General features: G+C 42.1%; 2 protein-coding genes across 2 annotated transcripts in view; one reads left to right on the top strand and one right to left on the bottom strand.

Moving 5' to 3' along the window:
- Positions 1–1,862: 1,862 nt before the first annotated feature.
- LOC142935532 (E3 ubiquitin-protein ligase TRIM39-like) lies at positions 1,863–5,862 on the top strand. Its single transcript, XM_076079945.1, has 2 exons — positions 1,863–1,979; positions 2,191–5,862. Exon 2 carries the CDS (start codon positions 2,200–2,202, stop codon positions 3,838–3,840), a length of 1,641 nt encoding a protein of 546 aa, XP_075936060.1. The 5' UTR covers positions 1,863–1,979; positions 2,191–2,199; the 3' UTR covers positions 3,841–5,862.
- A 10,392-nt stretch (positions 5,863–16,254) lies between these two features.
- LOC142935525 (cadherin-18-like) overlaps positions 16,255–27,687 on the bottom strand; it is a 101,325-nt gene continuing 89,892 nt past the window's right edge. The window contains exons 10-11 of the mRNA XM_076079936.1: positions 20,830–21,096; positions 16,255–16,919 (exon numbers count right to left, since the gene is read on the bottom strand). Of these exons, the coding sequence (XP_075936051.1) occupies positions 16,255–16,919; positions 20,830–21,096 (932 nt within the window). The remainder of the gene's footprint in view (positions 16,920–20,829; positions 21,097–27,687) is intronic.

The raw sequence follows: 27,687 nt of genomic DNA, 5'->3' as shown, positions 1-27,687 counted from the left end.
AGCCAAAAAACATGTATTCTTTTTGCACTTTGTCCAATATCCCTTCTGTCCTGTTTATTAAATGTTGACCCCGTTTGGCCCTCAATGTAGTCCCAGTTTTTAATTTTGGCCCTCTCTGTGATTGAGTTTGACACCCCTGCTCTAGAGCAACAACACAAGGACAAATCTCTGGAGAAACTACACTGACTGAATTGGAATTAATCCTAAACACATGCTACCACTGCAGCAGACTAAATCTGGCAATGATTGACTGGAGATCTGGGGTACATACAGTATACAGAGCCTGCAAGCCTAATTACAAGCAGGTGAGGAGGGTGAAAGCTGCCACGCCCCCACAGCCAAGCACACACACAGGGAGACAGACAAAATATGGAACAGAAGAAGAGAGGGAAAGACATCGGGAAAAAACCCCAGAGTTACGACTATGACTCTTCTATAGAAGACATTGTGTCTTCAGACAGCATCCTGATATTGACAGAAACAGATGGACGCTTCTTCACATGCAGGTTTATGTAAGTCAACGTCCAGGGATACATCCTTTGCTACAGTACCTGGCAGTGTTACATCGCCTATTATAACACTGCCAAATCACAATTCTAATGAACACACGCTGATTTACACATAGGTCAACTCTGGTCCTTTACACAGTTATCTGAAGTTAGAAGTGTTTGCTAATTATAATGTACTGTAGGAAAAAATTAGATTAGAATATTGATTAGAATGGATTAGAATATTAAAAAGTTATCTTTCATTACGTTGTTGAAGGAAAAAATTCTTTCAGGTCCAATTCTGTGGCTGGGGTTAGATGACTTTTATTCACTGCGCAGTGGAGACAGAAGTTCACAGCACAGCTGTAGAATTCTCTCTGACCAGAGTGAGTTCTGGCCATGATTGCATACAGGGTTACAGGAAATAACAGTTAAACAAAAGGTGTGGGTGGGGCTCAGCTTCTCAGGAAGGTCAAGGGACATTGAAACTAGCTGCACCCAAGATGAGTATTCGTTTTCAGTACAGGGAATAAGTCGGGTCTGGGAACCCAGCTCAGAAGTCTGTGGTAATGGATTTGTATGGGCTCAATACAGGTCTGTTTTACAGAGCAAAAGGTGATTTGATACATGAAGGTGTGACATCATACAGGTCTGGCCCGGGGCTCTCTTCACACTACACCAAAAGGTTTCACTCACAGAGGTTTGTTCATTAATGTCAAAAAGTATCTGTCTGCACAGAGGTTGCTGTTACACAGCAACAGCAGGAATACACAAAGGCAATATAAAAGAATGCAGCTAATACAATGTAAAGATCTTCTACAAGGCCTAATGTGAGCGAACAATCTGCACTTCACAATCAACATGTCCGGCTGTCTCGTGGATTGTGCATCACCTCAGGCTCAGGTGAGCCCTGGACCATGATGCTATAGGCCTAGACTTCCCATAATGCAATGACCTCCTCTATCCTCCTCTCCATGTGCATGTTTCTAAGCAACCTCTTCTCCTCCGTCTCTCTCTCTCTCCTCCCTCCTTCGATCCCTTTCTGCAGGGATTTCTGCCTCAATCTTGATTGCAAGCCACCTATGCCTCAACACCCGCTGCTACTGGTATTATTACTAGCCATATTCTCATCATTTGTATTCCTTCTGTTTCTTAATAGTATTATTACAGAAACGATGATGTTATCCATTGAAATCCCGGCCCTGCAGTGATACGGGACTGTCCTGTCAAGAACAGAGTACAAACAGACCAAACACAAAGCAGGAAGACATACAGGCACTTTGAATGATACACACACACACACACGGTTTAGTGGAAGGAGGCGGAGCTGTACTGGAAAGAGGGGGAGTCAGCAACTCATTTCCTTGTTTATAACTCAAAGCAGCTCAGAGCAACTGGTGAGCTGCGGCCGACACAAGTCTGTGTACGAGGATTAATACGACTTCAAAAGGATCATTGGGCTTTTCTCCAACATTTCTTGAACTCCTTCAGGTAAAGTCAATCGTGTTTACCCGGTTTACACAAGAACCATTAGCACAGACAGGAATTGTGAAATATAGTGTATACTGAACATACATAATTGTACTTACTAATATATTTCAGTTCATCAAGTACAACATATATAATGGATATGTTTAAAGATTATATAAGATTTGTGTAATGTGAAGACGTGTAGTAATTTCACTTTCACTTTTGTTCTTAGAGTATCACCATGTCAGCTGCCAGCTGTCTGCTGTCTGAAGAGCAGTTTTTGTGCTGCATCTGTCTCGATGTTTTTACTAGTCCAGTCACTATACCATGTGGACACAACTTCTGCAAAGACTGCATCACACAGCACTGGAACATTAACAGTGTTCAGTTCCGGTGTCCCATGTGTAAAAAGCATTTTAAAACTCGCCCTGAGCTGCCCGTCAATACTTTCATATCCGAGATGGCTGCAGAGTTCAGACAGTCAGCTGGAAAGAAACTAAACGAGGACTCGGTCGTAGCCAAACCAGGGGAAGTCCCCTGTGACATCTGCTCCGGCCTCAAACTGAAGGCTCTGAAGTCGTGCTTGACGTGTTTCGCCTCCTACTGCGGTATTCACCTGGAGCCTCATATGACAGCCAGCCCCCTGAAAAGACATTCGCTGACTGATCCTATGGCGAACATGGAGGCCAGGTTGTGTACCAGGCACAGACAAACACTGGAGCTGTTCTGCAAGACTGACCAGACATGTGTGTGCTCGCTCTGCACTGTCTCGGAACACATGGCACACAACATCGCTGCTCTGAAAGATGAATATGAAGTAAGGAAAGCGGAGCTGGAGCAGGAAGAGGCTGCAATCCGGCAGATGATACAGGAGAGGAAGCTCAAGATCCAGAAAACTAGACGCTTAAAAATGCACAGTCAGGAAGATGCCGAGAGAGAGATAGCAGACGGTGTTCGTATCTTCACCAGTCTGATGCAGACGGCCGAGAGAGACCTGAACGAGATCATTGAGATGATCGAAGAGAGGAAGAAGGCGACGGAGGAACAGGCCGACAGCTTCATCAAAGAACTGGAACAAGAAATCTCTGTATTGGTGAAGAGAACTGCCGAAGTGCAGCAGCTCTCACTTACTCAAGACCATCTTCAACTCCTCCAGAGCTTCACACCCATGAACAGCGCTCTATGCACCAAGGACTGGACGGAGGTCAGCCTCTGTCTGCCATCATACGAGGGGACTGTGGTGAAAGCTGTGGCTGAGCTGGAGGAGACGCTCAGCAGGGAGAAGCAGCAGCTGCTTCATGAGGCCAGGCTGAAGAGGGTCCAGCAGTACGCTGTGGATCTGATCCTTGAACATCGTACTGCTAATCCCTGGCTCGTCCTGTCCGAGGATGGGAAACAAGTGTGGTGTGGTGAGGTGAGGCGAGACCTGCCAGACAACGCAGAGAGATTTTCTCTTTATGCCAATGTCTTGGCACAGCAGAGTTTCTCCACTGGAAGGTTTTACTACGAGGTCCAGGTTACAGGGAAGACCGACTGGACCCTGGGAGTGGTCAGAGGGTCAGTGAACAGGAAGGGAATAATACCACTGAGCCCTGTGAATGGCTACTGGGCTGTGGGTCTGAGGAACGGAAACGAGTACCTGACTCTTGCCAGCCCTGTTGTCAGCCTCAGTCTGATCTCAAGGCCTCAGACAGTGGGGGTGTTTGTGAGTTACGAGGAGGGTCTGGTCTCCTTTTATGATGTGGACGCTGCGGTTCATCTCTACTCCTTCACTGGCTGCTGCTTCATTGAGGAGCTCAGTCCCTTCTTCAGTCCCGGTCTTCATCACGGTGGCACGAACTCCGCCCCTCTGACAATCTCACCGGTCACCCCCACTGACTAGATTTGATTATTCTTTTAGTCATTTGAGAAGAGGAAGTCAAAGCATCAAAGCCACATTAACTGAGTTGAAAGCACTAACAGGCAGACAATCAACGAACAAACTATCATCTCATCAAATGCGTATGCACTCATTCATGTTTTTGTATTCATATTGTTCTATTTTTGTAGTGAAGGAGTTTTGTGTTGCTGAAATCATTCCCTCTGTCAATGCTAGCTGTTACGATATCGCTTTAGTGCTTCCACAGTAAGTGACGGGAGGGAGGGCTGTGGATTTTGTCCCACGTCACTTACATTGGACAGGATATGTAAGGATATTCAGATAATTCATAAAACATAAAACAACTATTATCTGTATAAAGATATAGTGGAGTAATGTTTACCTCATCAAAGAATGAAGTCACTTTCTCTGTGTGTGTGTGTGTGTGTGTGTGTGTGTGTGTGTGTGTGTGTTATCAGAGCTTGGTGTGCCTTTAAGGTCATGTGAGAGTGCTGGTTAGCTCTGCTTGTGGCCCCCAGTCGAACACCGTTAGCTCTGTTAGCACCATTTGTTGCTAGCTGCTGGCTCAGCTGTCCTCTTGCCGAGAGCCATGCAGAGGAAATAGACGTGAACTCTGTATATAGTACCTTTAATGTCCAGTATGGACAGAAGGGATGATTATTACAGCAAGCAAACACTTTCTTTCTTTGTATAATGTGGGAAACTAACACTTGTTTTAAGACAGGCTTAAATTATTAGCCGACCCTTTAGTGCAGCATGGTCTCAGCGTCTGACTCTCATGCTGCCTCTGTATGCCTTAAACAATTTAAAGACAGTGATTAACTTGTATTATGATATTTAATAGTACACACTGTCTAGGAGAAACGGTGATCTTTGAGTCTCCAATATGTTCTTTTGTAAAACTCAGGGTCTGTGTTATTGGTTAAGTTGTGGTGACGTTCAGATGGACATCTGCCGGATCACCGTCGGACATGTCTCCTGTGTCTTTTACACTCATTTAGTGTCACACAATCGTAGATAGAGCATTGCTTGAATGTTCAACACCATTTTGACACGTTTACACCTCCATGATCAATTCTTGTTTGATTTGATTAAAACGTTGTCGCTGCAGTGATGTACAGGTGTACTCCAGGACACTATGACATCACTGTTGGGTGTGGTTACAGGAGCAACAGATGGAACTTTCAGCCAGAAAGGCGAGTGAAACAGATGTTCAGCCTGGTGTTAAGTTACTCTTCATGGTTTGTATTAGAGTACATATCTTTAATTCTTTAAGCACTTTCTGATACACTGTTATTTTCCTGATATTACGGGGTTGTTGAAGCAGTTTTAGGGGAGGGTCTAAAGACAATACTTATCACAATGGAGCAAATGTGAATTTGACATTGTTGATGAGAATCTCAGAATTACACAACCATTTTACCCTCCAAGCCTCCTACTTCTTCCACTCAGACGACCACTCCCACTCTGAGAGGATTTACCTACCCCACCAAAATAATGCTTCCCCAAATATGCAACATGAAAAATGTTTTCTCCTCATTTTGACACGTTTATCTCGCTCAAAACAAACAGTATACTTGTCGTGACCCATGCACGAGCATGCAAGGCTGTGGGACATGTCAGATATGTATTATATATATATACGGCGACAGCCATTTGTGAAATGTGATGCTGCAACCATTTTCAATCAAATCAAATTGAAATAGCTTTTGTGATGCTGGCCCTCGTATGGTATTTTAGTGAACTGAGGTACTGTGACAGTATTGACAGGAAATATTGGATATAACTGTAAATATAATACCGTAGGACTTTGACGGGCTCTGGTATCTTTTATTATTATTTGTAATAACTTATTTTTACACTTAGACTAGATCCAATCAGTGTGTCATATTGTTTTTCAGTGTTGTTGGCCATCAGTTTGCTTTAAGTGGTGACCCCCAACCAAAACAGTCATGGTATTCATATGATTGTATTATTATCAGTCAAGTTAATAAGTGACACATTCATTAAACTGGCCAGATCTCAGGTTTCTTTTTTTTCTTTAAAAAAAATTTAAAAATATAAATGTATGAATTGAAAATTTTATTTTTTTGAACACTGCAATGAACCTGTGATCTTATTGGCTTTATTCTGTTTTAACCAGTCTGGCAGCTGACGGAGAACACTGACACTAGGAGGCCTGTGGACTTCCTAAAGAAGGCCCTAGAGTGCCCTCTAGTGGTCAAGGCTGGAAGCAACAACTTAGTGGCCCGTTTGAAGTCTGCTATTTTTCTGTGAAATCTTTACTTTGATTTGACCGATCCAGCGTATGAATGTTCAGGAGAATAGCTGGTTCTGTTGAACAGAGTGTCTGTTTCTTTAAAGAAAACCCTTGTGAGTGTTGTTGTATATATTGATTCTGTATAGATTTTAGATGTGCTTGTATCAAAAAGTCCACTAAGTTAAGTTAAATTAGGGGTTGATTTAAATTTGACGGACACAGTATGGTTGTTCAGTGCGAGTATGGCCATACACGCAGATATCCTCTAAAAATCGTTATTAATTTAGAGGTTTCTTCATCTGAGGTCTCCCAGTCAGACATGAACATGCTGGCGTATTTCTTAGATTTCTAAAAAATTATTTCCCATTAAATTCAAACTGAATACTAGTTTAATTGATTCTCAGAACCCGTAATAATTCCTTATCTGGTCTTTTTAAAAGAAAAAAGGTTTATGAAGTTTCTCTGCATAATCAAGTGGCTTTAAAGTCGTTGGGCTGCATGGTTGAAGGAGGGTTCAGGTAGTCTATATATCTATTGGTCTCACTGTTCCAGTCAGTCACATTGGTTTCTGTGGTTTACTCCAATTAGTAGGAGCTTTGTGGATCTGGGTGAAATATAAAACAATCTGGCTCTGCGGCCTCCAGGATGAGACGCTGCTCAACAACAGGATTACAGCCGACAGAACGAGAATCATACGGCTGAACTGGAGAAAAAAATCAATAACACTTTCCCTGATTAAACTTTACATTTTACGCTCAATTATAGTTGAAAAAATGGGAGCAAATTAAGTGAAGGCCCACCATGTGAGTGGATTTGGCTCCAGTGGGAGGATCTGTACTGCCTTATAACGCTGCACCCCTCCCCCACCACTTCACACCACTGCTCCGCTAACTGTCCCACTGGAAGTGAGTTTCCAAGCAGTTCTGTGATTGTTACTCTTCTGGCTGAAGGATCACTGCTGCTGGATGCCATTTCGGACTGAGATTTAAAATGTGGGTCAGGTGCAGTGCTCACATGATGAAGTGCCGAGTCAGTGTCGGGCATCTTTAGCTGAAGTCAGATGCAGCGGCAGATCATCCAGCTTGTGTGAAGGAAGCTGGAGCACCACTTGTTTTTCCTTCAGCACCACTGCAGCAGTAGTGCTACGATGGGAAAGAGCGACCACTTTTCTCTCTCGGCCTAAAAGCTGTGACATCAGGTCTGCACCTATCCCACTGTATGTATGTGCAAGACATCTGTTTAGAAATGTCCTTAGATACTTTCATCAGCAGAGGAATCATTGGGAGAAAAGTCTGTGTGCGTTTGATCTGAAGACACCGTCGCACCCTAATTACAGCGTCCAAGTGTAAAAACGTCAGCTTGACATTAAAACCAGTCTAACCTGTGGCAGAGGCCCAATCAGCATCAGGATAACCTAACAGCAGATGAGACTAGTGGCTGTTGAGTACATGCCTGTTCAGAATGTTCGGCCTGTGGTGTGGCTGCTTGCAGCTCTCTGGAGAACTGCTCATACAAAGAACTTCACACTGCCTTTGGTCCTCAGCAGCAACCAGTGTTATTCATTTCTAAATAGGTATATGCAGCTTGCTTTGACATAACCACTGTGGTTATAAAGTAGAGCATGGATTACATTGTTGCAGCTAAGTTAGTGTGGCAAAAACGTACTAAGTGTGAGGTGCAACAGCAGAGTGACAGCTAGGCTACCTGCTCGTTCTCGTTGACTCCAGGGAAGAAAAGAAAAGTTTGGTTGCTACCCAGCATGCATGTAGCGTTAGCAGGATAAATCCAACATCCAGCAGCGAACTGCAGTCGATGGGCGACATGCCGGACTGCAGAGCCCTGAAGCTCCGCCCCCGCTGTTACACAGAGCGCTGTGTGCTGGTGTATTCAGAGTTTATTAATATTGAACGCGCCGCGTGTCGAAACAGCACCAAATTCAACAAAGCTCTCCATGTGCTCCCCCAGCAAAAAACACCCACCAGGTGTGAAGTCGATCATATGAGTGGTTTATTAAGATATTCCAAGAACACGCAGGTTGCACAACGGAACGCAGATTGTAGTCCCATTTTACAAAGCAAAACAAAAACACACACAGACACAAAAAAGTCATATATGGAAGGTGGAGGATGAGTTAAGGAGTCTCACAGCGGAGGAAAGAAGCTGTTCTGAAGTCTGGTGGTTCGGCAGCTGATACTTCTGTATCTCTTTCCAGACGGCAGCAGGCTGAACAGGTTGTAGCTGGGCGGGTTTTGTCTTTTAATATCTTTTGAGCTCTTCGCAGGCTCCTCTTCTCACCAATATTACTGATGCTCATTAGATGGGTACCAATAATATAGATATGCTGCTATAGGCCTAGACTTCCTAGGATACACTGAGCTCCTCTCTCCTCTTTTGTATCTCCTTCTGTATGAATTCATGTCCCATCAATGCACATTACTAATTGCTTCTTCCCCGGAGTCTTTGTGCTTTCTCGACTCACAGGCTTCCATGGATCGTTGTGATATCTGGACTCTGGTCCTGCCTCCTGCCGTGGTCCTGCCTGACACCCACTGCTACTATCATTATTATTAATAGTAGTCGCAGTGCTTGCTGTTGCTGATACCGTTACTGCTTTTCTTATCACTCGAGCAGAGACATTCTGCACGGAGTGATGTGAACGCGCTCGCAAAAGTAATACTTGTGCGCGGCTGTTTGATTTGCACGCATGGGACCTCATTTGCGCTCTTGACAGTGATTTGCCTTCATACACTTCCAAAACCAACTTAAAAGGAACAGTGTGTCAGATTGAGTGGTGAGTTGCAACCAACTAAACCCCCCTCCTCTCCCCCCTCCCTTTCCAAGCATGGAGATAACTTTAGTGGTGTTCAGGTAGAGAGAGGTATCTTGAGGATTGTATTACTACTCAGAGCTACTCTTATCAATACTTAAAAAAAAAAAAACATATAATTTTTAAAATGTATAAATATATAACAGAAATATATAAATTCTGAACAGAATTTGTATTTATTTTTCAAATACAAATAAATAATGTTTCCAAAGCATGAACAATAATGTTTACAACAGCAACACATCAATAGATTAAATAGCGTTGGAATTCTGTTACTTTGTACACACTGCCACACATCCATACATGCACTTCACTCTTGATAACTGATTCCTACACGTTGCATTCTTTACTTATCTTTGTTGAAATAAATTGCTTTGTCCTCGCAGCCAGCTCGTTTGTCTCCCGGTTTTGTTGCAGCTTCTGAGCCGGGGCTGTGACAATATATACTAAATCATTTGAGTCATCTGATCCTTGTTGATGTATGAATATTTAATAGTGGAGCTTTAATGACACTGTGGCATTATTGATTTACATTCACAGTTGTATGTTACCTTCTACTCAGATAGAGACTGGGCACTACTCTGTTACTATGATACCAGTGTGTCTGCAGTCTAAACACAAGCAATCACATGCACCGATATCAAGGATATTATTTCATTAGAGAATGCTGAAATCAGTCTCTGACCACATCCCCCCCTGACTTGCCCTCTCCTCTTCTGTGTTCCCTCATGTTGTAATTATCTTACTGTCTGCTGTAAAGACCGGAGTACTTCCTCCGCTGCCCGGGCACAATCATCAGCCATTCTGCACTTCATTATTCATAGGACATCTTGTCCTGGTTGAACTTGGGAAAAGAGGTAGCCTTTTCTCTGACACTTTTTGATCACGGTTGATTGAAGTGGAGTGGCCTATAACAAAATGGGCACTTAACGTAGGGGAGTGCATGTTGTCCATTAGCTTTTCCACCCATGTCACGCTTAACATGTCACGGGTGAAAATATCATAGTTTGTACAGAGGTGTAGCTCTGAATATTGATGAATCACTCAACTACAAGTTTTAATTTCTCCCTATTTAGTAGTTTACTGCCACTACATTTTGATTGATCAATCATGAAATCAACAGTCTGTAATTAGTATTTCGTATTAGAGTTATGTTCTCATGGCTTCATTGTGCGTTGGTCAGCCGGGCTTGTTTGCTGCTCCGCAAATGTTATCCTCTGTGTGCCAGCATAGAAAGTATTCAAAATCTACATGACATTCATCTCACAAAGGCAAATATTTCGTCATTAAATCAAGAAATACTTGCAACCGCTGCCTTTTTTGAAAATAAACGACAACATAAACCCGTCTGGAATGTCGGGGTGCTGATTTCCGCCTTTTTCATTCTGTCAACATCCCATTATTAACATTTAGAAAATAGATTTTTGACATTTGTGTATCAATTCAGAATTGTAAAAGATTAGAATCGTGGCCGTGACCAAAGAATTTAAATTCTTATGTAAATACATTTTTTCCAACCACCCCTATTTTACATCCTGGGACTTTATGGGGTATTTCATGAATGGATGGGATTAATGTATGTTTACACCACCATCTTGCAGCCGCGTTGCATTTCAGCAGCAAGTAGAATTACCTTAACACCTCAGAAAGAGTTTCTGGAGTCTACAAGAGAGACATGGTTATTTTTTAACTGGAGTCAAATGGATAGTTCGCGTCAAAAATAAATTATGTTTAGATACGGACATGGCCAGTCCAACATATGCTAAAAGGTCAACTATGGATACTTATATCTTTTCAAGGGGGAAGCAAATCAAACACTAGAAGGCACTTAGGCACTAAACACCCCAAAGTGCTTCTACAACAGGTCACACCAGACCTGACCGCTGAACTGGCGTGATCTCGTAAGTAAGACTTAACAATGGCGGAGGAGAGAGAAGAGGATCAAGATGGCGGATCTGGTCTCGTATGTGATCACGCTGCGCAAAACTACCAAAATGGCGGCAAATCCACGATTATTTAATGGAGGAATGAGGCACACGATAGAGGCCACGCTTACACGACAAGTGCGCCAAAAAATTTGCATAACAGCACAGCCTATATGTGTGTATGAGTGTGTTTATGTGTGTGGGTTAGTTTGAACAATAAGGAGAAGGAAAACACCTAAAACAAGGCAGATCCTCCCCGCAGCGGTAAAATACAGCAACTGTTACTTTATCACATAGAAACCCGACTGGCGAACTTAGATTTGGCAGCCGCGGCACTGGAGCTTCACTGGTTCAGTGAGCTGCATGGCGATAAAGTTTGTTCCTCCTACAACGAGAGAGCGAGGCGTAGAAGTTATCATTCTCTTCCTCTTATGAATACGGGGATTTCGTATGGCAGAGCATGCAGGTTATCCGTTTTCTCCTTTAGGATACAAAAACAGTCTATTGTTCAACCAGTGAATGTAGAACTATTCTTTGGGTTATCTTAAAAGCGACAACGTTGTTCAGCGCCACCTTCCATACGAATTCAATCGCGTGGGATGGCTCAGGGCTTTAGGTAGCGCTGATGTTTATAGTCTCAGTGACGTCATGGCCGTATCGCAGGGATCCCCGTGGTGCTTATGGCCCTCATCCAATGAGACCCCAGTGTTGGGTTTGGACCAACTCTCACACAGAGGTGAGATTTTTTAACGTCTGATTGGGTTTGGTGTGGTTTAAATAAGGTTGTTGAAATGCCAGGTAGGCCCCATTCCTGTTTCAACCACATGGTGAAGTCCCAACAAGGAAGATACCTTAGGGAGAGCAACAGAGGAGGGATCCCTCTATCAGGATGGACAGAAGTGCAATAGATGGTGTGTGCACAGAATGAACAACATATTAGAGTTAGTATTGTTATGGCCTGGCTCTAGAACCATAGCAAATGTCATGAAAACCCAGGCAAGGAGCTAACCAAACAAATACTTTTAATAAACAAAAGGCCAGGACATTTCAAAGTGCAACAAAAATGAGCAATCTCGTAATGAATGCCAGAAGGATCAACTGCTGCCACACACTCCTTGCAGCACACCAGGTGTGTCAGAGGGGAAGAAGCCAGATGGGCGGGTCTTGTAGGGCGAAGGCAGTGGCCAGCTGCCTCCAATCTTCTTGATGTCACTCTCCAACGATCCAGGACCCAGGGACACTGAAAGACAGACAATCCCCGGCAGAGGCCCTGGGCCATATTCAACGAATATGATATAAATGATTCATACAATGAGAGTAGTAAGCAGAATAATGATGGAAAAATTACAACTACTTCTAATAACGGCAGCAATGGATATAAAATATTAATAATTATAATAAAATCATTAATAGTTGCAATAATAATAATAGTAGCAGTGGGTGTCAGCAAGGCCATGGCAGGAAGCATGACCATGGTACAGGTGTAATTATGATCCATGGAAACCTGTGAGGTGAAAAAGCACAAAGACTCTGGGATAGAAGCAAAGTTAATAATGTGTATTGATGGGACATGAATTCATACAGAAGAAGATACAAAAGAGGAGAGAGGAGCTCAGTGTATCATAGGAAGTCCCCCGGCATTCTAGGCCCACAGCAGCATATCTATGGGCTGGTCCAAGGCAAGCCTGAGCCAGCCCTAACTCTAAACCTGAGCCAGCCCTAACTCTAAACCTGAGCCAGCCCTAACTCTAAACCTGAACCAGCCCTAACTATAAACCTGAACCAGCCCTAACTATAAACCTGAGCCAGCCCTAACTCTAAACCTGAACCAGCCCTAACTATAAACCTGAACCAGCCCTAACTATAAACCTGAGTCAGCCCTAACTATAAACCTGAACCAGCCCTAACTATAAACCTGAACCAGCCCTAACTATAAACCTGAGTCAGCCCTAACTATAAACCTGAGTCAGCCCTAACTATAAACCTGAGTCAGCCCTAACTATAAACCTAAACCAGCCCTAACTATGAACCTAAACCAGCCCTAACTATAAACCTGAGTCAGCCCTAACTATAAACCTAATCCAGCCCTAACTATAAACCTAAACCAGCCCTAACTATAAACCTGAGTCAGCCCTAACTATAAACCTAATCCAGCCCTAACTATAAACCTAAACCAGCCCTAACTATAAACCTGAGTCAGCCCTAACTATAAACCTAAACCAGCCCTAACTATAAACCTGAGCCGAGCCGTTAACTATAAACCTGAGCCAGCCCTAACTATAAACCTAAACCAGCCCTAACTATAAACCTGAGCCGAGCCGTTAACTATAAACCTGAGCTGAGCCCCAACTATAAACCTGAGCCAGCCCTAACTATAAGCGTTATCAAAAAGGAAAGTCTTAAGCCTACTCTGTGAAGCCTTCAAATGCTATCTTCATCCAGAACCCTAATTACATTTCTCATGATTTATTGATATTTTTACCAGCTCCGCTGAGCCAACGTTTTGAGGTCACTGTTGTTTTCTAAGACAGTAAGCGTTGTACATTAAAATACATAATCATTTCTTGAATATAAGCAGCACAAGTAAGGATGGTGTTTATGTTTTGTTTTGTGATGCTTGATCTTTTGAAAATAGGATTTTGTGTTTTGCAACCTTTTTTCCATCATTTTCCTCGCTCCTAAGAATAGGCAGCCAAAGCATTGTCTCTTAAACATGAAAAAATGATGCTTTACATGCACCAAAATATCATATTGAAGGGCTGGATGTGTCCATGTTGAATAGCTAAGCTAATTCAAAATAACAACCCTGCCATAGAGACTGTATAAAACGTTGGACAAGCTTTACGAAACACTTTAGTGGTGATTTATCTATGTCCCTTATTGGACCTCAAGGAATGAGCTATGTTGGGACACCAACAGGTAAACGGTACCCGGCTCAGATTTACAAATCCCTCAGTGGCTGTAAAAGCTGCACTGCGAGGCCAATATGGCACTTTAAATACTGCCGTGGCCCCAACTAAAAAGTTTTTAAGCTCTTTGTGTGAGGCATGTTATTCAGTTATACCAGTGGAAAAGAAAGAAAAAGCACAACAAGAGCGAGTGTTTTTCTTCTTCTTCAGAGAAAAGACATTTAAAACAACACACAATGAGAATGAGCCATCTGCTGCATCAGATCTAACAGAAAACAAGTCAAAACTTTAACACGTTTCGAGGATTGCACATATTGATGCAAAACTAATCAAAGCACATAATCAAACTGCTTTTATTAAATCACTGATCTTTTTATTTACCGATAAAAATATACACCAGGGAAAATACGCTGCATTTCGTCCATCTTCTTGATTATTCGTCAGTCAACTTATTCATTCATTTCCACTCTGAAAAGTTCTGAAAAGGTACAGTACTTCCACTGATCTTAATCCACTGAAATACAAATATTCATATGTTCACAGAAGTCAGCAAGGTTGCCAAGACAGTGAGAGAATGAAATGGGGGGGGGGGGGGGGGACGACACTGTTCAGGCAATCATTGGCATCGCTGTCCATTGAGGGTTTTGCATGCTGTACCAGTTATAATGCCCCTCAAGGCAAATTTTTGATATTGGGCTATTTTAATCAAATTGACTTATATTGTCAAGAGTGACTACAACAAACAAAAAAGGTGTAACTACTAGTTGTATAGTTGTATCTATTTGCATCAACTATAAGGACCAGGGCAAACAAATACTTAATAATAATAATAATATTACTTTTATACTTTACTTAAAGAAGTATCCAAACCAATTAGGAACCTGGAATCAGTGGTTACAAACCAAAAAGTTGGACAACAATATTTCTTAGCATCTGCAGAAATGTGGACACAACACACAGCCAAACAGCACAGACTTGCAATGTGAGCAATGGAACAAACTTGAAAACTGTGTCTCACTGACTTCAATGTTGTCTCAGCCCCTTTTGATCCTCTGTAGGTGTGTAAACTTGTGTGTTCACATATGAGGGAAAGAAAATATCTAACAATATCAAAGCCTCTGTTTATTTATAGCCTGTCCCCACGACCACTTACTTACCGTACTTCATTTGCCTACCAAACGATATCACACAAATGCAACCGGTCAGGCCCATTTCTCCTTTTCAATTGTGCATCAGACTAATTGTGCATTAGACATTTTGTCTTTATTTAGTTTTAAAAATGGTTGTTGTTCCAATAATCAACAAGGGCCTCACTCAGGGTCATCACGTTTGACTGAAATGTATAATAGAGTATTCAGCTGTGATCATTCACAGTGGATGCATGTATAGTGAGAAGAGCGGCACACAGAGACAACTCCTCTGTACACCCCCACAACATATATCACAGGCTTGTTTAACATGGTCTCTGCAGCTAATGAAGAGTTCCTATGAGATAAGAGAAAAAGCTGCAGACGGACCAACACAATTTTCAAAACAGTTGGGGGAGAATTATTTGGTTGATAGTGATTGTGGTGTACAAGTATAGTTTCTATTTATTATGGCTTCGGTTATGGATTGTTCAGTTCCAGCGGTGGATACGTTTTTTTTTTTTAAAGTTAAGTGGAGAAGTGACAAGTTTTAGGCTCAGAGCATGACCATGAAACAGTAGCTAACCTTCACTAATCCACATCTGGGAAGCTGATGCTTCAGGGTGCTGATGTTGCTATGCGCATGCAAACACTTACCTTAAAGAATGAGTCAATAATATAAATCAACCAATTAACAAGGGAGGGGCCTGTAGCTTTCTATGGCCTTTAGATCATCTGCAACTTATGCACTTTCCGCCATCAGCTTTCTCTAAATCTTTCTTTAATGATACCACATGTATCACTTATTTTTGTTTTATGAATAACAAATCAATTGAATCAATACAACTTAATTTCCCCCCTAATTCAAGACATTGGATGATTGGTTACGTGACCCTTCAACACTGGGTCATCGTACTTCAAGCCAATTTGGTATTCATCTCCAGGGTACCTGTGAAACAGTTTTGAAATGTTTTAGCAACAGTGAAGTTCAAGGCCAGAATCCTTTGGGCCAAGAAGTAGCTGTACCTTTTTTAACTAACATATCAAGCAGAGCAGAGGGAGAAAACCATATGCAAATTGACCTGTCATGTTAAAACCCTGGTCTTCCATCAGTATCGATTTTGTCCCTCGTTTCAGCAAAACACTAGGATGTGTTTGCCGAAGTCTCTCGTCAGCCTGTGTGTTCTTCTCTCCTGGTACACATACATGGCTTTTCTTATCCTCTGATTTGATATCACATTTTTTAATTGACAGCGTTTTTGCAGTAGTCATTTTGCATCCCTGCACCCAGGTTTAAATGGCACAAGTAAAATGCAATCTGTTTCAGCAAATCTAGCCAAAGTTAAAAAAAACTTCCTATTAGTTATCTTTAGGTGTCAGGGTTAGATTGATCTGTAGCCAGTTGCTCCCCAACAATTCGTTCCAGTGTTTGCCTCTCTGGCTCCCAGTCTTCCAAGAAGGCATAGTTTAGTTCAGGCATTGCCGCAGTCAGGCCCAAAGAGCTGACTGACCCGGTCAAGGACCCCTGGCCTTCAAAGGCATACGTTTGAAGTGAGTCATACGGTGGCCCCCGTGTGTCAGAGTCTGCTTCGGCCTTCTTCTGCTGGATGATCCTCTGAATCATGTCCTGATCATCCAGGAGAAGCGAAGGCTGGGTGATCTCTCGAGGAACGCAATCAATCACAAACCATGTAGTTTCTAGCTCTGGACTGTAGTTCCCATAATCCACCTCCTGGGTTTTACTCCTTCTTACCACCGTGATCCCCTCCTCGTCATCCTCAACCTTGTCGTCCTCGTTCTCATCCTCTTCTCCGTATGGGCTTGGTCCGTAGCCAAGGTAGGTGTAGAACTTCCTTCGGTCTTCAGATGCTTGAGAATTTCGAAGTGCTGCAATGTCAAAGGCCTCTGTGTCTTCCTCCCCGCCTCCCTCGTCGTCGTAGGTGACCACGTTTTCTCGGATGTCCTCTTCAGAAAGAATCAAGGGCTCCTTGCTTGCTTTCTTATTTCGTAGCTGGTTGAATATCATCACTAGGGCTGGAGGTAAAAGGGAAGAAAGAAAGGATTAAGAGGGAAAGAGACGAAAAATCGAAGAGTAAGGGAGACGTTCAAGGAAATTCAAATAACTTTTTCAATGACATAAACTAAATGATTGATTTATCAAGTGGATTCAAAATACTCATATTTCATTATATCTAATATAACATGTATTTCCTTCATGGCAACCTTTTTTGGAGATAGTTCAAGACATGTGTCTTAGTATTCATTCTGTGTCGGAGCCAATCAATCAGCTTTCAATGTTTAGTCACTAAAAACTAATGTGGTAATCATTGACAAAGACCGATTGAGAAATCCTTTCAACATAAATAGTTTCACTTATAATATAAATAAAACAAAGGGTATGGGGGGTGGGTGGGGGGCTTGGACAAGGCAATACAGTATTTGAAATAATAAAAGGACAAAATCAGATGTATCATATATTGTGATGTAATCAGGTATTTACGGAGGTGTGATGATTCACTTGAGAAAAATAGTTTGCGTCTTTTTTCTGAATGAACCTCAAAATCTTGAGAGAAACAAGCTCCTATTTACTCAGTAGTGCAGTGGTTCCCAAAGTGGGGGTCGCGACCCCTAGGGGGGGCGCGGTGGTACTACAGGGGGGTCGCGGCTTCATCACCAACCCACACACACAGACGCACACATACACCGGTAAAACAATATAAAATAACCGACGTGACATGCACTGTGTTCCAACCACGCCACCAGAGCGGCTCATGTCACAGACCGACTGTGGCAAAACCAGCGAGAGCGAGAGCGAGCGCGTGCCCGAGCGAGAGAGCGCGAACGAGCGAGGGAGAGAGAGAGTGAGGGAGCGCGAACGAGAGAGAGACACACAGCGACACAGAGCGAGAAAGATACGGAGCGACAGAGAAAGATAAAGATAAGAGAAGGAAGTATGTACAAAGATGGACAGATTTGTGACTGGTCTAAAGCGCAAATCCGATGGAACTTCTGTTACAGCCGCAACAGGCGACGCGACCACCTCGACAACGCCTCAAACTAAGGTAAAGGCAAGGAAATATAGCGAGGCATATCTGTCTCTGGGCTTCACAAGCACTATTGTCGGTCAGGATGAGAGACCCCAGTGTGTTTTGTGTCTTAAAATACTGGCGGCAGAGAGCATGAAGCCCACTAAATTAAAAAGACACCTGAAAACCCACCACCCCGAACATATTAACAAGCACCTTGAGTTTTTCCAAAAACAATTGGAAAACTGTCATGCCCAGCAGAGTCACTTTGAAAAAGCTGCATCTGTCCCCGTTAAAGCACAACTCGCTTCCTACAAAGTAGCCTACAGAGTTGCCCAATGCAAAAAGGCTCACACAATAGCGGAGGAGTTAATACTACCTGCAGCCATTGACATGGTTTCAACAGTTATTGATGAAGCAACTGCCAATAAACTGAAAACTATTCCATTGTCAAACAACACTATTTCAAGGCGTATCGGTGACCTCTCTGCAGACATGGAAGAGCAGCTTATTGAAAAGATGAAAGATGGTCGTTTTGCTCTGCAGATGGATGAGGCAACGGACAGCAGTAAAGACAGTTTGTTAATAGCATATGTCAGGTATATTGATGCGGAAGAAATAAAGGAGGATTTGCTTTTCTGCAAATATATACCAAACAGGGCCACTGCAGAAGAACTTTTTAAAATAATTGATGCCTATTTGAAAGAGGCAGATCTGAAGTGGGAGAACTGCGTGGGAGTCTGCACAGACGGGGCTCAGGCGATGGCTGGGAAACGCAACGGACTGCAAGCTCTTATCAGGCGCGTCTCTCCCAAAGCACAGTGGACACACTGCCTCCTTCACAGAGAGGCACTTGCCTCCAAAGAGCTAAGTCCCGAACTGAACTCAGTGTTGACAGATGTCATCACAACAGTCAACTACATAAAAACCAGACCCCTGAAATCCAGGATTCTAACATCAATATGTGAAGAAATGGGATCCGAGCACACAGCTCTGTTGTGGCATAGTGAGTCTAGATGGCTTTCACGAGGGAAGGTACTGTCCAGGGTTTTTGAGCTGAGGGATGAGATTAGAGTGCTCTTGACTGAAGAAGGGAATGACCTTGCCCACAAGTTTCATGATGAAAACTTCTTACAGAAGCTTGCCTATCTCAGTGATATATATCAGAAGCTCAATGGACTGAATTTACAGTTGCAAGGCACCAACACTCATCTTCCACAGCTCACAGACAAAATAACATCTTTTACAAAAAAACTGAAGATGTGGGAGAGAAGGCTTGCAGAGGGGAGTGTGGACTCCTTTGAAAACCTGAATGCATTCCTAGAAAACAATGAGCTGGAAAATACAATTATTCCATGTATGAAGGCTCATATCTCAGCCCTGCAAAAGCACTTTCACAAGTACTTCCCTGAGGATTCTGCCAAATATGACTGGTTACGAGACCCCTTTCAAGCAACTGCACCTGCAGACCTCAGTACCACAGAGGAAGAGCAGTACATTGACATGACATCTGACTCAACAAGGAGACTACAGTTCACATCCAATTCACTGGCTGTGTTTTGGATTGGAGTGGAGAAAGACTACCCACTACTAGGCCAAAGAGCTATGGGCATACTGTTGCCTTTTGCCACATCCTATTTATGTGAAACAGGGTTTTCTGCAGTTGCTGCAATGAAGACCAAATACAGATCAAAGTTGAACATTGAGAATGAACTGAGAGTAGCTATCTCCAACCAGCAACCCCGCTTTGACAAAATCTGTAAAGCAAAGCAAGCCCACACCAGTCACTGATTGATATATATGAATAGGAATATACATAGGAATATGATCACAAAATAATATGGTCCATGTAGACCTGCACACCTTGTTCATAATTGTGTTATTTTATTGTTTGAGAAAACCTGCTGTTCAATGTGAGGAAATACAGTATATGTTGTTTGCACTTTGTTTGAAATTAAGTTAATTGTATTTACAAATTATTTTATATATTTTTTATTTTATATATATTTTATTATTGCTATTTTTTTTCCCAGTTAAACAAACTGAAGAATAAACTGTGAAGTGATATGTACTTATTTTAGAAAGAAATAAAAATATTTTATACAGTTCATGCATTATAATGCAATTCATTAAAAACCAAGAAAAATTTGGGGTCGGGTTGCGGGGGGGGGGGGGGTCGTCCAATGTTCCTATATCATCAAAGGGGGTCTTGACAGAAAAAGTTTGGGAACCACTGCAGTAGTGGAACGTAAATGACTACATTTACTCAAGTACTGTATTCAATTACAACTTTGAGGTACTTGTACTTAACTGTTAACATTCACCGTTACACTGTTGTTATTTTGTTTGGTTTACATTTTTGCACTATTGTTTAGTTAGTTAATTAAAAAATATTCTATTTTTATTGTATATATTGTTGATTCTATATATATCTATATATAATATTTTTTACTCTGTTATTGTTATTGCTTTAGCTTTATCTTTAAATGTGGGATTAATAAAGTAATACATCTATCTTTCTAATGTACATTTTGCAAGCCAATAATGTTACTTGGGCGATTGTGGCTAAGTGGATAGCAGGGCCGTCTTTCAATCAGAGGGTCACTTAACCCCAAAAATTGCTCCCGTAGCTGTGCCTACGGTGTAGAAATGTGATAGACTCTGAATTGTAAGTCGCTTTGGATAAAAGCGTCTGCTAAATGACTGTAATGTAATGTAATGTACTTGATACTTACGTGATAGTATTTCTATTTTGTGATAATGGGTAACCGTGATATTTAAAAAAATTATACATTGATATGTTAATAATACACATGTGATTATATCGTGAAAAAGTCAAGCACCTCTTAAGTCATGCTTTTGTACAGTTTTGGGGAAATTCAAGGCAAAGATAGACAAAATGTCACACACATACTCACATAGTAATATGACAATACAAAGTAATATGGCCACAAAAGCCCCAGTGCCGAGACCAGCTGAGGACAGGAAGGCCTGGGCCAGACAGACGTTGCTGTTGCGCCTCCTGCTGTTCCTCTGACACACGCACACCCTGAGAGAGAGTGTAGCAGTGCTGCTGAGAGGAGGCTCCCCACCATCAGCCACCACCAGCACCAGTCTGAAGAACTCCTGGTCTCTGTCCTGGCTGAAGCCCTCCTGCCGATGAGATATTATGCTGGCAGTGTTGTCTGCGAACAGTGAGGACAGGGTGGAGGACGGGAACAGAGAAATGTAAAACAGTGTTGAAGGCGAAGAAGACAACAAAAAAGCACTTTAAGACAGAGGACCTGCATCCGGTACCGTTACCTGGACCTCAATATCAGAACTCATCTACTATCGGTCTGATGTCAATTTAGCCTGTGGGGGCAACAGCAGATTTGTAGCCAGCAGATATCCGGATAGCAAATATCTGGGCCAAGACTTCCTCTCATTGTCATTCCTCTTCCCTGTCATAGGTTACAGTCCAAATAGCAACTTGAGGCAAGAGACTGAAGTTGGAGTTGAGAGACGACGTCTACGACTGATGGGTTCTGAGATTGCATTTCAGCCTCTATGCTCTCCACACAGGCCCACGTGTAACCAATGCCCACTCAGACGTGAATGGTCAAAACTTCTCAGAATACAAACGAAATCCAAAATCCTTGGTTTATAACCTTTTAACCTGTTCATTTAGATTACCTGAACCCTGTATCTGCCTGACTGCACACTCAGTACTACTTCTGTTTGGACATTCATTGGTCGTACTGAGTCATTATACAATTAATACAACAAAAGGGTTGAAGAACATAAAAGAAGAGCTGAGGGAAAATGGGAATTGGGGGTAATTCTCTGTAAAATGACACACCGTCTTTTGATCTATTGCTAAACTTTAGGAACAATGTGTGCAGCATTAATATTTCTGAAACACAGCATGTTGTGACCTTTTGAGCATAGCTTGTCTTCGCTTGTTCCGACAGCAGTCATCTCTGCTGCTTGGAGACTCAAGGCCATGCACTTGTGTCCTGGGTTACCTGACCAAGCGGATAGTGGACTCTGCAGGAACCTGGCCCCTGTATCCATTCAGAGGGATGATGTCAATGCGGTTCAATGCTGTAAACATCTGACTGAACCTGGACAGCGAGAGTGGGCTGGGAACACGGGCCCTGTTCAAGAAGAGCCGGCACTACTTGCTGCTGAGGCTCTGGAACTTCAATGTCTGTAACAAGATGCTGATTCTCCCAGTCGTTGGTCACCAGTACTATCTTTTATGCTGCTATGCTTTGGGGATGGAGCGTGATTGGAGGAGTTGAGCTAGACTCTCTGGAAGCAGAGATGGAGAAGAGGATGCTGTCCATGTTGGTCAGCATCCTAAACAACGTCCCCCACCTCCTCCACAACATGCTGGTAAAGAAGAGGAGCGTCTTCAGCCAATGACTTATTACCCCAAAGTGTTCCAGCGAGCGGCAAAGGAGCTCATTCCTGCTGGCGGTCACCAAACTATTTAACTCATCCCCCCCTTTTTGCACTATAGACATGAGTGGACATGGAGGCAGCAGAGGCCTGGACTTGCTAAATAGACTTTCTAATTACAATTTGTTATCAAATGAATCCTATATTATAACTATTTAACCCATAACTAATACATCCATTAATTTTGCACACCTTATGTGCACATAATGTGCACATGGTGTGCAAGCATGTGCACATAAGCCCATGCTTCAAAGTAATACCTTCTTCTTGCTCTCTTCTTTTTACCGTGTGGTTCGTTTGAGTAATGCTGCTGTGTGATGTGCTGTTCCCCCCAAAGATGAATACAATATCTATCTATCTATCTTAGGAAACCTTGTAACGTTATTCTTCATTACAAAAACAATACAATAATTTAGACTGCAATAATATTAAATTTGGCATCATACGTAAGGGATATTAGACATATCATTTCATCACATACTGTTTGGAATGACACTTTCCCAAAAGTATTGAAGCATCAGTCAAAGCATCATCAGAACATGTTAACATGGGGATTAACTATTTGGATTAAAGCAACTCCCCACTTTTTTTGAAGTTACGTTAGTGATGTTTGTGACGTGTTTTCTGTACTTATGTGACATTATTTCCATTCTACGTAGTTTAGGTACTTCTTTTACAAAGAAACGGGATGTTTTTCCTAAACCTAAGTAGTTTTGTCTGCTAAACATAACCGCTGCTGTTTCACGGTAACCATTGAAAGATAAAACTGTGTATCATGACACGCAGAATGTTCTGAGAATGACGTGCTGTTTGTACGCCTTCCCATGAGATCAGGTTAAACAAGCAGATGGGATCAAGTGAAAGGTAAAGAAAGAAGTTTCATTTCTCTGTACGGTTCTTTCTTTAAAGCTGTCAGACACAAAATCACAGCCTTCCAGTGGCAAAAACAAGCACTTTTAGTGGACGTAACATTGAAGGTGAGGAACTGCCCTGAGTGATGACATTACAGCCCGTTTAGCGGCTGCCGTCTGCAGCATTCTACCTCAATACTGGACCCATGTTTTTAAAGTGTCCCCAAAAGTCACATAGATACAAAAACATGGGACAGTGGGTTCCAAGTTGAAAGTTACCCTTTAAGGATACATTCAGATTATTAGGTATATATTCTTTAGGGTATATTAAGTAGCAAGTATTTACACAAAATGTTTTTTTTGTTTGTATCACATGTCACAATTTTGTTATATTTTCTGTTCTGTAAAGTTACAACCCGACATGTTAAAATGACCTCAGTTGTGTCCTCAATGGTATCTATAGCCACATTCAAGGCATTAATTCTGATTATCATTAAAATGATAGTTAGAAAATAAATGGAGGCAGGGGATGAGAGAAGTAGAAGCTAAGCTGACAGAGATACAGCTGTTGAATATGTATGAAGAATGTATCTTAACAAAGCACTGTACATTCAATCTGCCCTGGTGAGCCACGATAAAGCATGTCAGCCAGCAGCCAGTGGCATCTATATATATATATATATATACAGTGTGTGCATGTCTCTTGATACGTGTGGACTTTGTAATGTATTCAGCGTATGCCCATGGGACTCAGCACAGCACAGAGGAATATCTTTATTTACATATAGTGTGCTTCCTGTTGTCGTGCATGGAGCTTCTGGGTGTGCAGACACACCAGTGCAAGCACACGTACAGCAGCAGAGTCACAATGGTCCACTGCAGAGGGAGAAGCAACACTCAAAACTATGTCGGTGTCTTTCTGTATCAATTTAGGCTTTTTAATGTGGTCACCGGGTCCTTTATTTGACTTTAAATTCAGTTTGAATCAAACCACAGGGACCATTAGGTATTGCGTGGTCCAGGCTGGCTAATCATGTGGATCAACAGCTGTGGATCGTTAACCTTCAATCAGCCTTCTTCAACGGCTCAAAGAGCAAAATCAGCTTGAAAAGTATAGTTTGAAACACATTTTTCTTAACTTTTCCATAACATATGTTAATATGTTGCTTGTGGGCATCTGTTTTACATAACATGTCGTCTTGTCAGTTTCATTTTTTTTATATATGTTGAGCAATTTGCAACTATAGTTGTGGAAGTGCTAAAGAAGTGTATCGCAAAAAAAAAGGATTCATTAGTTTAATTCTGAGGGCATGTCAACATTGATGCATTACGGGCAACTGGATAAAAAATATGACATCCCATTAAGTCTAGTCAAAGTAGCTCACTGTTTTCAGGATTCTGCTGGCTGACTGACACTCATAAAGGTTGGTGGGAGATTAGTAAATCTGCTTTTACTTCATCATTTAATTTGAGTGAAATCCCGTAATCAGAGGATCATGGAGACAGCGGTCGTGGCAACCAGAGCCTAGTTCTGCCCAAGGTGTCAAACCTTTAATAGGGAGTTTTTCTTGCTTCAGTGCCTGCTGATGGGGGAATGTCGAGTACGGTCAGACCTGCTCTATATCAAAAGTGTCTCGTGATAACTTCTCTTATGATTTTACATTTTCTAAATAGATTGAATTGAATTGTTTCCCTTTGAAGAAGTTCTGGTCTGGTCACATATGGATGTTAGTAGCACATATCGGTCTATTTAATCATCTGAGATTTTGATGACAAAATCTCATACCGACATTGTTTATCAAGATGCTTCTTAAGCTAATACATCATCTTTCTTTACACACCATTGTTCAATGCTTGATACAAGATGACAACTCATTGGTATCATTTTAGTTTCAAATGAATGAATTGTAATTATCCATGTTGTTAAATTACTCATTAGAATGTTCTGATCAGCTTTACTCTATCGGCAGTAAATGGTAGAAGAGCTTCTTTTACCTCCACATATTCATCTCTGTCTCCATTTAAAATGTTTCATTCCCTTATCTCACTAACATGTTTTCAACAATGCTATCGCTGATTCTTTCCTGATTGATCCTATGAAGTTCTACTAAAGCCTCATACTGTATAAATTCATCTTTATTTTTTTTTACACATGATCAGTCTAATGAGATGAGCTGATGAGCTGTTGATGTTTTGTCCACTCTGTGCGGCTGCATTGTTGTGTGCACTACAACAAAGGATGTTGAAGAGGATAATGTGTTGGCGCTGGGAGAAGGCCAAAGGACACAAAGTGAATTAGTGAACAACAAATAATTGCTAAGGATTTGGAGGAGAGGTTTGCTGTCAACAGCGCTATCGATTCTCCTCTGACTGAGAACTGAGGAGGAGGAGGAGGAGGAGGGAGGAGTTAAGGAGCGAGAGGAAGAGAAAGAGGTGATGCACCAGGCACAATGACAGGAAACAACTGAAGAAGAGAAGAGATGGGAGTGGGAAGTTAAAGAAGGAGGGGACAAAGATGAGATAGGGGGTGTCTTGCATCCTTACGGTACTTTGGAATGAGTAATGGAGCGAGGAGAAAGACGGTGACAAACGACAGAGGAGGAAACAGGAAAGAGTGGGAAGAGAATTAAAGAGAAGTGAAAGGAGGGATGTAAGAAGGACATAATATATTACATAATACCATAGTTCTGACTGAATCAACATGATATATGAAGTTCAGCTGGCCCCAGGCCAACATCACAGCTGACCACAATCAGAAGGCTTAAACACCAGCAGCTGTTTAATGAATCTAAACTCCTCCCTAAAGTATCTTACTATAGAAATATCATTAAAAGTCTCTCTCTCTCTCCACTGGTAGAACGCAGCTTTTTGCATTCAGATTGATTCAAAAGATCGTTAGAAGAACACTAAACAACACAAGCAGCTGTTGAACTACTTCAAACCGGACTTGTTTAGGGCAGTAGGCACAAGTGAGCCACTCCGCTCACACATCGGTGGCTGGACTGGAGACGGATCGTCGGGTTACCGAACAGAAACGTGACACAGCTGAATCCAGCTGTCAAGTGTTACCACAGGAAGTGTGTCACCTTTCACGAAGAAAAGATGAACACGAAAGAAATATGTTTGGCTGTCATCTGACAATGTGTATGGACCGCAGTGTTGGCCTGCTGTAGTTGAACTGTTGTTCATTTAGACAAAGACAGAGATATGTAAAGTAGGTTTTACACACAGTCCATTCAACTTGGTTTAATACCAACAGAGGTTTCCTTTTACCAGCAGAGTTATCGCATTATTTCTAAGCAGTCAGCTGTTAGGTATCTGGACAGTGTTTACCATAGGCTGACATTTAAAGAATAAAGATATCTGCCGGCTGTGATTGGTTGTTCCTCGTCACATGACATGCAGTGTGCGTTGATGTATTCCAAAAGTTTAATGTTTATCTCAGGGCGCAGCCATTACACCCTGACTGGCTTTTGATATTTGGTTGAAAGTGAAGTGAAAATCGTCTGTAATATCTTACATCTCATATGTCACAAGGATTAGGATATATGCTCAGGAAAAAAACATGCAATGCAGCTATCAGCCAGGCTTGCTTTGTTTTCTGTGGAAGCACAAGTAAACAAGGACACAAACTGCTTGTAGCATTTGGCTCACAGACTGTGGTCCAAACTCCCTTTTCTCACTGTGTCTCATTACTGAGATTGCTGTCAACTCTGCTCAGTCCTGTATCCGCCTCAGGGCAACACCAGGAGAAACGAGAGAAATGTTGGAAGATGGAAATAACATAGGGGGGGATACCTGATCCCCCCCCCCCCAAAAGCAAAGTAGACAAGACTTGGTGGTAATGATGCCAGCAGAATGTGTTGTACAGGTAGAAACCACAGACCCCGTGCTTCATTATGATCCAGTCTTTGAGTTAACTGGAGCTCTTATATCAGACATGACATGTAGCCAGGTGGAGAAATGCAGCAATTCCCCTCAACAGTGCTGTTACCTTTGGGGTCCCACTTTGAGCACAATGCATTTTGTAGAACAGTGCAGAGGCTATGCATGTATTAGGAGGTATGGATACTGTGCTCTGCAAGATGGGCACTTTCGCTGAAAACATCTTTAGTATTCTGTGATGCTGGGATCTTGGAGCATGAGCTTCAGAGACTTCTGATCACAGATGAATTTCATGAAAGTATTTACTGATAAGGCTCCTCTATCTGTGTTCAGATTACAGAGGAGCCAGTGGGGCCTAGGCTTCCCCACAGACACCGTAGCTCCCCTGAAAGCAACATCATTGTAGATGATGGTTTTGGTTTCATACAGAAAAAGTCTGCAGTGACCTGAAGCACGAGATACAAAGTGTAGCGCTTACTTGTTTATCATTTAACTGAAACCACAATCGACTGAAACCCTAAACTGAAACCACATGCAGGACTGATGATATACTGTATATATATATATACACACAACGTGTGTGCTCACTCAAAG

This window comes from Anarhichas minor, unplaced genomic scaffold (assembly GCF_050575085.1).
Source record: "Anarhichas minor isolate MPS153535 unplaced genomic scaffold, ASM5057508v1 ptg000006l, whole genome shotgun sequence".
Classification (NCBI taxonomy): Eukaryota; Metazoa; Chordata; class Actinopteri; order Perciformes; family Anarhichadidae; genus Anarhichas; species Anarhichas minor.
Note: the sequence above shows the minus strand (reverse complement) of the source record. Positions and strands in the feature narration are given on the sequence as shown.

Bases quoted from the DNA above. Each gene is read 5' to 3' on its own strand.
- LOC142935532 (XM_076079945.1), top strand. From the start codon at position 2,200: ATGTCAGCTGCCAGCTGTCTGCTGTCTGAAGAGCAGTTTTTGTGCTGC.